The sequence below is a fragment of the Neophocaena asiaeorientalis genome, unplaced genomic scaffold (assembly GCF_003031525.2).
Source record: "Neophocaena asiaeorientalis asiaeorientalis breed wild unplaced genomic scaffold, Neophocaena_asiaeorientalis_V1.1 scaffold54, whole genome shotgun sequence".
NCBI classification, from domain to species: Eukaryota; Metazoa; Chordata; class Mammalia; order Artiodactyla; family Phocoenidae; genus Neophocaena; species Neophocaena asiaeorientalis.
In genome coordinates, this window is record NW_020174938.1 from 298,355 (window position 1) to 310,417 (window position 12,063).

The window sequence follows — 12,063 nt, forward strand, 5'->3', positions numbered from 1 at the left end:
CTGTGGGTGCAGCATCACTGTGGGCTGAAAGCCCGCTCTGCGCGGGATCTGAGCTAGATGCCTTTTCATGTTCTCAAGCACTGGGCTAGGCACGTTAGAAACATCTTATTTAAATTTTAGAGCAACCCTATTAAATACATGACTTATCATCCCTGTGTTCCAGATGAGGAACTCAGTCTCGGTGAGGTGAGGCTGGAGCCGGGATTCAAACCCCGCTCTTCGGACTCCCAGTCTAGTGCTCTCCCTGCTCCCCCCTCCCCGCCCCGGCTGGACATGCCTGGAACCCTCCTGTTTCCGCACTTTGGCCCATGCTGTCTCGTTTGCCTGCATCCGTGCTTCCTTCCCCATCTCTCAACTTAGTGATTTTCTGGCCCAGCCAAGACTGAAGTCCAGGTCTCCTACCTCTGAATCCCAGGTTCTCAGTGATAATTGAACACCAGCTGGGCCACAATCAAGCCTTGCCTTACTGTGAACAAGGCATTTTCTGACTAAATTAAGACCAGCCCAACTGAGGAGAGGAGAGGATGCCGAAAAACTGTTTTGATGCTCTGTTTTGAGACAGAAAAGAGCTATGATGGAAAACACAAAACAAAGCAGGCTGGAAAGGACGGGGGCAGGTGTTGGCGTGGGAGGTGGTTATACCATGCCTTCCCTGTTAGAATCAGGTCAGTTGTTCTGTCCCACTGGGCCTCAGTTTCCCCATCTGTAAAATGAAGCAGTAAGAGGATAGAAGGAGTTCCCATCCGAGCGTGTATGTCTGACTCACGGACTGTGACTAGAAACTAGGTGGAGTCCGTGTCCCCGACCCAGTCAGGCGGTCTAAGTTGGAGCCTGGCCTTATGTTTTCTAACAAAGTCCCACAGGGCTTCTGATAGGCACCCTTCCTCCATTTGAGAACCTCCAGATCGTCTCTGCGGGCCCTTCCACCACTGCAGTCCTCCACCCTCTGACCAGTGAGCGGTGGTGGTTCTCAGCCCTCACTGAAGGAGCCCTTCCCCCATGTCTACCGGGCTGGGCAGGGGGTCCTCATTACTCTGCTGGCTGCCCACTGGCCACTTTGCACTTCTTTGATGCCTTTTAAGGATCCTGGCCAACAACACCCAGCTTCTGAAGACCAATGATGATTGGAAACTCAGAGTCACACCCTGGTTGCTGCACATTAGTAAATCTGAAAGCACCTTGTCAACTCAGAAAAGCTGTGTGAGCGGGAAGAAGCTTTATTTTTTGCAACTGCTTTCCTGGGGCAAACTGAAAAACAGAATCTGTATCACATCCTGAGGGCCAAGAGCCACACCCTCAGTCCCCTCCGAAGATCTGGGGCCAGGATGTCTCCAGGCAGCAGACATACTTTCTGGGAGCCCTGGCCCCCATCCTGCATGGCCCCTTGTCCCCATACTTCCTCCTCTGCTACTGACTTCCCTTCTCTCCCCTTCCTCCTCATCATGCTTCTGCTCCAGACCCTGCCCTGGCCCCTCACCCCCAGCCCCACACTCTAGGAAGGAAAGACTCCGCTTAGGATGGAACTCAGACAAGTTAACTGAACTCTCTGAGCCTCAGTTTCCTTATCTGTTGGATTAGGTGAGACCTCAGGCATGTGACGTGCTTAGCACAGGGCCCTGGGCAGTGAGACCCCAGCAGGCTTACCGCTGTCGTCCTGGAACTCCCTGTTGCCTGGTCTCACCAGTGAGCTTGTTCTGGTTAATCAGGCCCCAGCTCCCCTCCTGAGGTAGAACTTCCCAGGCAGAGCCCCTCTCTCCTTGCACCCACTGCTGTCCTGCCGTTCGGCACATTTCCCCACCTGGGCTGCCTCCCCGCCGAGACAGGCAGAAGCCCTGCCTTGTTTGTTTCCAGGTCTCCAGACAAGAAGGCTCAGTAAATGCTGGTGGGTGCCCTGCAGCGGAGCTTGTTCTATTCTGGGCCAGGGTAGCTGCAGTCGAGAGTGGGAGCCCCAGCCCAGTGGACCTGGCCCCCTGGAGGGACCCTACAGGCATTTCCCCCAGGAACAGTGGACCACAGTAGCTGGGTACATGAACATTCCGGTTCAACCATGGGGTAGGTGGGGTGGGAGGGTACGCCACAGCCATGCCAGCCTCATGGCAGTGCACTCTGTTCCTCCAGGAAGGAAGGAGATACATGTGTCACCTGGCCTGCCTACAGAATGGCAGATATTATCAAGACAGCATGTTAGCAATGAAAGGGCCAAAACAAATTGTCCCTTGGACCAGTGGTGATGCTGTTTCCAAATGAAATTCGTGTTAAGGGCCTTCCGGATTCCTGATGTCACCAAGGAGCTTTGAAATGCTCTGTTTCTACAGCCCCTTCCCCTTTCCAGAAGGCTCCAAGCTATTGCTTTAAGATTCTTCCTGTATGAGATGAGGTTGAAGGGTAGCCTGGGGCCAGATCATGCAGGCCATGTAAGGACAATGACCATTATTCTAAGAGCAATGGGAAATCATAGCAAGGTGACAACGGGAAGGTGATGATTAGATTTGGGTCTGAAAATGTCACCCTGCTGTGTGGAGAACTGACAGTAGTGAGCAGGGTTGGCTACAGGGATGTGCATCTTGAAATTCCTAATAATATTATCTTTGGATTTGTATTTTTAAGTGAAGTCTGATGGGACAATGAAGCATGGATTCAGGGCTCGGAGCCTCGGCTCATGCGTGGTCCTGTCTCCTACTACCACCCCTGATGGGTTCTCAGCTTTCCCCTCCCCACTCCTGCCTAGCAACCACTGCCACCCTCTGCCCCCAGCAGGAACCTGGTGCAGGTGTGGGGAGGCTCAGGGTTGACTGGTGGCATCTCAGGACGGGGCACTGCAGTGGTCGTCCCTGTGCCGTGCTGGCAGCACCATGGCGCATTCAGCAGGTGACTCGGGACATTGGTTCTCCTGCTCACTTCTGCTCCGGGTACCTAGGGCATCCTGGCATGAGTTTGCAATATTCTTGGGGATCACCCTCCGCCTTGATTTCTCTGCCCCCCCACCCCCACCACCGCTGGGGAATGCAGTCTGGTAACTGGCAGGATGGAAAACCCAGCAGCTTGGGTCTCCTACAGAAGTGAGTCAAGAGATGGAGGGTGCTTGTCCTTCACGTATTCCTATGCGCAAGGGAGTGTAACATTGAATAGCAAGTGAAGCACCAGGACAGGTTGAGAGAACATGGGAAAGGAAAAGACTTTATATTTTAGGGCCTTGAATGGCAATTTTTCCTTTACCTTTTTAATAATAGGCCCCATACTTTCATTTTACATTGATGCTGCAAATTACATGGCTGGTCCTGGTAGAGAGCATTCAATGAGATCAAGCATGTAAAATACATGCAGGCCCTGCAGGCAGTAATACTCCCTTGGTGCTGGCTAGTATTATTGTTTTTGTTGTTTCTTTGGCTCAAAAGGTTGGATGAAGTGGCTTCAGGAGCCGAACCCCGCCAGAGGGCTTGCTGTGGCAATCAATGTTGTAATACTGAGTTTGCATTTTATTCTCAATCCTCAGACCTACTACCTCTTAAATTCTTCAAGTAGATGTGTTCAAATGTCATGCAAAACAGGATGGGGCTCTGCCTGCACAGGGGGACTCCCCCTTTAAAAAAAAAGGAGCAAAGCTTGCCTCAAGCACAGCTGCCCAGACCTTAAGGCAAATTGTGTTTTGAGGCAATTGTGATAGTGATTTTCAGGACTGGATCCCCCTCCCTGGGGGAGCTGGTGATGAAGGGAGTCCTGAGGGCAGCTCCCTTTTCTGAGGGGAGCTCAGATGACTCCGTCCCCCTCTTCCACCTCCCTGATGTCCCACCAATCCATCCCCTCCTCCCTGCCTGCCCATCTAGGCCTCATCCCTCTCTCAGAGTTACAACAACACCCTCTTCTTGTCTCACCCCCTCCCAACCACTTCCCCTCTGGAGACATCTTTCTAGAACCTGTCTGTGGGTCCTCCAGGGCAGAGACCAGGTCTGTGTCCTCTCTGAGCCCCAGTCCCAGCAGGGCCTGCCAGGAGTTGGTACCCAGCAGTGTTCATGGACCTGATTGGGAGAAGGCTGTAGTGGTCACGGTGGTTGGCTCCCAACACCCCAATCAAGACATCCCCTTCCTGAGGCCAGTGATGGTGGTATATGGGCATGTGACTCAGTCTCCTTCTGGCCAGTGAGACACATGGGGAGGTCTCCCGGGAGACTGGGTGGGGAGGACTTTGGAGAAAATGAGACAAGGAGAGGGGTCCCGTTTCTTCCTCTGTGGCTGTGTCGAGTTGTAGACCAGAGCCGTTGCAGATGGAGGAGGGAGACAGTCAATGAGGAGAATCACAGAGAAACTGAGCTGGGGCTCTAATGCACTTCACCTGGAGGCCATGCTGCCTCCAAACCCCTTGTGTGGGTGATAACACATGTCCTCCATGTCAGACCCTCTGGTTTTATGTTCCTTGCGGCCAAGCCGTCCTCAATGGGTGCAAATAACAAAGTGAACCTGGAAGATCACGTGCCAGGGCTGGACTCTCACCCAATGTCACCACCAGCCCCAGCAGCCTCCCTGGACTCAGCTTTTCCTGCTACGGATCAGGGTGACAGGTTCTGGAGGCAGAATTGGAGAAAGGAAGGATGAAACCCATTGTTACGAGAGGGCTGTTGATTACAGACACCTGTGAAGGTTAAGACATGGGCTTTGGCGTCAGGCAGACCTGGGTCTGAAGCCTAGCGCTTTACTTACTGGCCTTGGGCAAGTTGCATAAACTCTTTAGTTTGCTCCTGAAGTGAGGATGATGATAATGTGTGCCCCACAGGATGGGGTGAGGACTAAGTGAGGTTGTCCATGTAAAAAGCTTCAGCAAGTGCTCCAAAGCCGAGCTGGCTGTCCTGGTGGCCCAAACTTGGGAGCTGCAAAAGGTGAGGTGTGGGGAGGGAGACAACCTCTCTGCAGCAGGGTACTTTAGATTGGTGTCTCCTGTTACTTCCTTCCCCAGTTGCTTCACCCCACAACCAGCATGGCCATCCGTCTGGGGCTGCCCTGACTGGACCAGAGCAGCTGGGAAAGGAAGGCCTCATGTGTGGGAGCCTTGAGATGGACCTTGGGGGACGGGAGGATTGGCCCAGGGAAGGAAGATGAAGGAAGGCATGAGGCTGGGGAGCAGAGGGCCAAAGCTGTGGAGGTAGGAGTAGAGAGGGTACCTTTGGGGAGAGGGAAGAGGCCTGTTTGGAGCAGAAATTTGTGAGGGGTGATGGGAGGAGCCCCTGGAGAGGCAGGGGAGAGAGCCTGGCTATGAAGTTTCCTGCTGATAAGAGGGTAAGAGCCGTCTGTCGACAGAAAGTTTCTAGTCCGCCTCCAGAACTAGAAGCGTCACCCCATTTGGTAGATGGAAAAACCAAGGCCAGGGAGGCTGAGTCGGTGCTATCAGAGGTGGTGATACCATTGGGATGAGGAACAACCTCAGCACTTGGCCTTCGGGGGTTCAGAGTTATATTTACATTAGCTGTCTTCAGCTGCAAGCAGCAGACAGCCTGACTGGGGTGCCTTCAATGCTGGAGATGTTTATTAGCTTGACCCCAAGGATTCTGGAGGTAGGGGGCTACCACGGTAGCCCCACTGCCCTGCAGCTCTCCCTGACATGTTCTCTCTTGGGTGGTTATTGCAGAAGTGTGGGTGTGCCCCACCTCTAACCCTGGGCTTACTTAACTGGCACTTGGGCTCTTAGTTCTCTCCTGCGGCAGCTCTCATCCATCTAATCACCACCAGTCAATGGTAAGGGAGGCATCGCCAAGGGTGGTGATTTGTGGACGAGCCTGATTCATCCCTTCTTGCCAACCCACCCTGGGCTCTGGCCCCCCTGCTGATGTCTTCTGCTGAGTGGGCAGGCCCTGGCTCCCCAGGGCAGTATCTGGAGCTCCAGCGCAGGGCTCTTCCCAAGTTGATACCAGACAGAGCCCCCAGCACCTGCCCCATCAAAACCAGAAACTCCAGTAATGTTCTCAACATTACTTTGTGTCTTTTCCAAAGACTGGGGGTGACAGATGGGGAAACTGAGGCTCAGAGAGTTGGAGGGTGGATTAAGGTCCCTCTGAAGGGTAAGGCTCAGACAGAACAGAAACTGGGGCCTCAACCTGGCTTTTTAAACTCCCACGTTTATGCCTTTGTAATCCTGTGTCTCTCGGTCCAACCACATTCTTCCAGCCTGAGGACTCCATCTTCAGAGGGGGGCTTCCTGCCCCAGAGAGTGCCTAACCTGGGGACTTGGAGGGAAGGCAGTATCCGTAGGCTGTTACCCTTTGGCTAGTTACCTGCTCACCCCACTTCTGTGCTTTTACGGCTCCCCCCAGCACAAAGCTCTGTCTGCGCCCAGACCGTGAGCTCCTTGAGTTCAGGATGTGGATTGGGGCAACGTTCACCCAGGGTTTGATGATGTTCTTGGTTTGCTGGTGAGGCGTGGAGAGTCTAGTGTCTCTGGACCCAGTCTGGGGTGAGGCTTGGGGTGGTAGGTGACAGCACCTGGGATCCTGCCCTCCTCCTTACCCACAGCTTCAGTGGGCCTCAGGCTCCCTAAGTTTATGGCCTCTGAGAATGGCCCAGCTAGGGCATCGGAAGGAGGCAAGTGGAGGCAAGTAGCTGGGTGGCAGATGGCAGGCGGGGCTGCACAGGGGAGCACGGCAGCTCCACTTCCTGTGGGGCGACGGCCCTGGAGCCTGCCCTGGGGGAGGTTGCACAAACCTACCTGCACAGGCCCCGGGCTGCGTCTCCCACTGACCCCTGCCTCCCTACAGCCCGGGGCTGGCATCCCTGCTCTCAGTCCTGAAGCCTGGGCTGTGTCCTCCGTCTCCACGGGGCTGGTGAGGGGCCGGGCCGGACACTGGGACCCGCCCTCCCATCACTGGGCACCAGCCCTTCCTCATTTTGCTGCTGATTCTAGCCCCAAACAAAACAGGTTGAGCTCTTTTCCTCCCTCCAGCAGTCTCTGGCTTACAGCTGCCTTCTGAGGCACTGCAGACGGCGCCGGCCTGGAAGGGGGGCCCTGGGCCAGCGCTGCCAGGACGGGGACGGTGCGCCTGCCTCCTGGCCCTCGTTCAGCCCTGTCTGTGGCAGGAGAGGGAGCTTTGCCGTGGCAGTCGGCTGAGGAAGATGCCCCAGCTTCAGTTCAAAGATGCCTTTTGGGTGAGTGAAGACGGCTGCCAGCTTGAGCCAGTGGTGTGGGCCCTGGGGAGGCCAGTCCGGCTGAAGTTTCCCCGGGGGTGGTGGGTGGGGATGCGGCTCCAAGAGGGGGATTTCTCATAAAAATAGTGGTTGATTTTTGGTCTTTATCATCGTGGAGGTGACTTGGGCTGCTTCTGAGTCAGAAGATGAAGGGGATCCTCAGTCTGGGGTACTGATTTCTCTGCAAACTTCAACACAGTGAGTGGGGGATAGTCTCTGTGCTCCCAGGGCTGGTTTTCCCCTGAGTGACCCTCTCCCCACAGCAGGAACTTTTTAGGAGTGTCTGATATATAGGTGGGAGCTCGAGGAGGTCTTGTGAGGCAAAGGAGGGAGGGGGTCAGGTTTGGGGACCAGAAAAACTTGACTTTGGATGTTGGCTCTGCTATTTAGAGGCTGGACAAGTCATTTAACCTATCTGAGTTCCATTTTCCCCCATCTATATAGTAGAGAGAGATATTAATAAACGCACCAACTGGATGGGAGGGTTAAAACAAGGTGAGGTAACAAACTCCCCCACGCCTTGCTGGAGCGCCAAATGGGAATTCTCTTCCCCTCACCCAACCCCTCTTCCTCGCAGACCTCAGGGGTCCTTTGAAGAGGCAACAGGGCTGGGCAATTCCTTGCTGGCTTTCTTAAATCCAGTGCACATGTAAATCAAGCCTTTTCCTTGTGAAATTCCAGCACCCAGCTGGCTCGTGGGGGTGAAATGCTTGGCCCAGGCCACACAGCCCGCAAGCCCAGTTTGGACCCCAGATCCCTTCAGCTTTTTTCCAGCTGTCTCTCAACCTCTCCCTCTGCTCCCCAAGCTCTGGCTGTTCCCAGTGGCTCATAGGAAAAAGCTGAGACCTCTCTGGTTAGCGCTGGGGAACGTGGCTGTCCTGAGGGAACCCCTCCAGCCCTGCAGAGGACACCTGGCTCTTTGCTCACTTCGCACGGCCTCAGTCAACAGCCTGGCCTCCCTGGACTCTTTCCTGGGGCCTCCGGCCAGGAGGACGAAAGCTAACGAGCCAGGTCTTCCTTGCCTTCCAGACTACGCTCTGCTTGGGGCCCGTGGCCAGCGTGTGAGTGGCCTGCTTCCCGCCGGCACTGAATGCACAGTGGGCAGAGGGATGCCTCTCTGGGCCTCCATTTCCCCATATCTACAAAGAGGGGCTGGGACCGGCCCAGAGAAACCAAGGGAGGCAGACCTGGCTCGGCCCATTCCAAGCACCAGGCTAGCAAATGGGGCCCGTGCAAGGGGCAAGGGGCGAGGGGCTGCAGGGGTGGGGTGACAGGCCGGACAGTGGGTCACTACATCACTGCTCTGACTTGGAGTGCAAAGTCTGGGGAAAGAACAGGGCCTGAAAATCCAGGTGCTTAGTAGCCCAAGGCAGGCCAGGACATCTTGACTATATTTTAGCTCCAGGACCTCTGTCCCAGCCCAGAGCCCCTGGGTCCACCTTCCCTAGGACAGAGCTGGGCCAAGGAATAGCCCTAAGGCAGGATCTGGGCAGCGGGGGATGGTACATGAGGGAGAGCCGGGTATGGTGGCAGCAGCCCACCTGTGGCAGCTTCCTGAGCGGTATCCCGCCCACGCTCTGTGCTCTCCCCACCTCTGAGCTGCTGCGGGCTTCACGGCCTACAGGTGCCCCCTCTCCGCCACTGCTTGCTTCCTGGGCCTGGGATGAGGGTGCAGCTTCCCTAGGGAAGGCTGGAGCAGAACGGGAGAAGTGGCCAGTGGGAGCCTCTCACACTGAGCCTGGGCAGATGCCCCAGAAGGTCGGTGGCAGCACCACTGCCCCCAGGGCTCTGACTTCTAACACCTCTCACGGGAGCTCAGCCCCACCCAGCCCACGAGGACAGCTAAGAGTTACTGAGCCTTAAAGGTGTGCCAGCCGCCTGTTCTCAGGACTATGTATCTATTCACCCATTTAAACCAAGGAGTTAGATGCTATTGTTATCCCTATTATTCACAAGAGAAGGCTGAGGCACAGAGAGCCTAAGTCATTTGCCCAAGGTCATGTAGCTGGGATGAAACCGGACAGGTTGGCCCCAGTGTGTGGACTCTCACCCAGGTGCTTCATTGCTCTTCTAGCAACAGGGCCCATCACTGGATCTTTGGGCCACGTTGGTGGAGGAGGGAGAAAAACTGTCCTTCTCACCTCCCAGAGAAGTAAGATCAGATGAGGTCCATAGAAGTCTTTTAAAGCCCAATTTACAGACAAATCTGTTAAATGGAAAAGACTTAATGATCTAACTGCCATGGGGGTGTTAGGGACAGGGGCCTGCCTGCCCCTCCCCCTGGATTTCCCCCACCCCAGTCCAAGGTGCACCAGCTCCGTTGTGAGGAGGGAAACAGAAGTGTTTTCTGAGGAGCTAAGAGCTTGCATTGAAGCTTATACACTTTACGCATACGAGACGCCCTATAGTGGTTAGGGCCCATGAACTCTGATTTTACCCACAGTTATAGCAAGCTTGGTCGTGTGGTCTTTTAACCTATAGATACAGCAAATAGTAGGGATCTACATTTGGTTAAATACTGGTGCACCTGAACTGTTAGAGACGGTTTCACAGATAGCTGGTAGCCTGATAGCAAGAGGAGACAAAAAAATTATAAAAGGCAGAAGTGGTGGGAACATTCAGCATGGGAACAGACCAGTCCCGTCCCTCAGTACGCCGATATTTGCAACTTTTGCCGGTGTGGCCACACGGTATTTATTTATAGCCTGCGTCTATCTTCAGCAGAACATTCAGAGGCAGGCTGCTGTGGGAGTGAGGCAGGGGCGGGCCTAGCCACAGCGGGAGGGAGGGGATCATTTGATGTCTGTTATACACGCACAGTGATAAAGAACATCACGGCTTTGCAGGAAGTTTGTGGCTGAGCCTCAGAGCAGGGGCTGTTGGTGAGACAAGGCTGAGGATGCGAATACCAGGTGCTCGAGCTGAGGGGGACTTCGAGCTCATATAACCTGACTCAGCACCGAGCGGCACAGAAGCCCCCAGAATGCGGGGATACCACCCCCCTTCCCCAGTACACACAGCTTTCCTTGCCAAACTGTATTGCAAGAAACACCTGTCTGCCTCCTCAGTATAGGGCTGGCGAGTGGGGTATGTGTTCAGTCAATGTTTATAGAATAAGTGAATGAACGGTAAATGCATCCACGGTCCTAATGCCTTCCTGAACCTATCTTCTCCTTCATTTTACTTTAGTTACGTTCTGCAAATGTCTGTTGAGAAGGGTTCACTACCAGGTAGCCTAAGCTGGGCCTCCCACCCCCACGTCCAATCAGATGAATGAGACTGTCTTGCCCTCAAGGAGGCCAGAATCCAGTGCTGGAGACTGAGCTTCTCTGATAACACGGCCAGGCACGGGGCATACCCAGAGGGGTGCTCTGAGCTGCGCTTTCCCCTCCTACCCCCTCATTGCCTCCCAGACCTATATGTCCAACTGCCTTTGCAAAGAAGTCACTGGATATTGCTTCAAGAGGGAAAATCTACGTCTGGACCAGGTTTTATTAAGATCCACATCCTGTCCCACTTGGGGTTGTTAAAAGGAAAAGTAAGGGCCGCATATACTACCTCTCACTCCCTGCCCTTCCCTCCCTGCCGCCCGGCTTTCGGCAGGAACCATCAATGGGGACAGAGAGAACAGGCCTGAACTTTTCCCTCTGACCTGAGATCACATCTCTCCCCTTTGAGGCTGGGCTCCAGCTTCATCTGGAAACCTCTGTGCCAAGCTGGGAGGAGCTGAGCTCCCCAACAGAGGACAGAAGGAGGTACCACATCCTTGGGTGGGGGAATGACTCACCCAGGATGCACCGGGTGAGGGTGGGGAGAGGGGACTCAGGCCCCATGTGTCTGATCAGCTACTGTTGCCTCTTCTCCTTCCCAGTTCTGAGACTCTGAGGTTCCCCACAGAGGAGGAGACTGAGGTGGGGACGACCCTCTTTTCAGCATAATTCTGTTTTGAATGTGTGTGGGCCTGGGTATGATTTCCTCATCTTCAAAACATCATTGTTAATGACTGCATGGTCCTCCGGCTTGCGGATTTGGTGGACATGCTGTGATTTATTTATCCAATCCCCTATTGTTGGACATTTAGGTTACTACCAATTATTTATTATTCTGGACAGTGATGTACTGGGTAGATCTTTGTGTATCAAGGTTTTGCACTTGAGGACTACGTCTTTGGGTAGCTTCCCGGAAGAGGAGGCATTCCTGGGTGAGAGAGTGGGCCCGGTTCTCTAGCATTTGGCACTAGCCGTCACTTTAGGACCCTTCATAGTCCTCTGGCTGGGCAGGAGCCTTTTCATCCAGGAAAGAGGGACCAGAGGGACCTGGAAGGGGCTGGGAAGACTGGGCCTGGAGGGGCTCTGCTGGGAACCTAAGGCCGCTCAGGCTTTGTGGGTGGACTTGCAGCAGGGCAGGGCCCTGTGGCCTTGAAGGCTGAGGGGGCCAGTGGCTGAGGAGGGGGTCCTCCCAAGAAACAGGGGATTGTAGAGGCAGGAGGTGGGAGAGGGAGGCCCCTGGCTGTCCTTCCTTTGCCGCCACCTACTGCCTTCCCAATGTCTCCCTGGCCATGGCTGTCAGAAGGGGTGAGGATGGACTCTCTTTCTGTGCTGGTTGCAAAGCTCTTCAAGGCATGGCGTTCTGTGTAAAAAGCATAGAGCCAAGCAGTGTGTCTTGCATGCAACCTGTTGTGAAAAATGGGGGAAATAAGCATTTATGTCGGCACAGGCTTGTATTAACAACGAGAGTCTCTGGAAAGACACACAGAGAACTAATTAAATTGATGACCTTGCGGGGAGTCAGAGAAAAGCGATTGATGGGTTACAGGGCTGGGTGGCAGTGAGCGTTGTCACTATGTATCTTTTTGTAGTTTTTAATTTTTGAACGATGCAAATGTATTACCTATTG

At 54.3% G+C, this 12,063-nt stretch overlaps 1 protein-coding gene across 1 annotated transcript in view; it reads left to right on the top strand.

The window, feature by feature from the left end:
• The first annotated feature begins 6,681 nt into the window (after window positions 1-6,681).
• The window catches only part of PSTPIP1 (proline-serine-threonine phosphatase interacting protein 1), a 41,632-nt gene continuing 36,250 nt past the window's right edge, over window positions 6,682-12,063 (top strand). Inside the window, exon 1 of the mRNA XM_024761777.1 lies at window positions 6,682-7,128. Coding sequence (XP_024617545.1) covers window positions 7,096-7,128 — 33 coding nt within the window. The 5' untranslated portion in view covers window positions 6,682-7,095. The remainder of the gene's footprint in view (window positions 7,129-12,063) is intronic.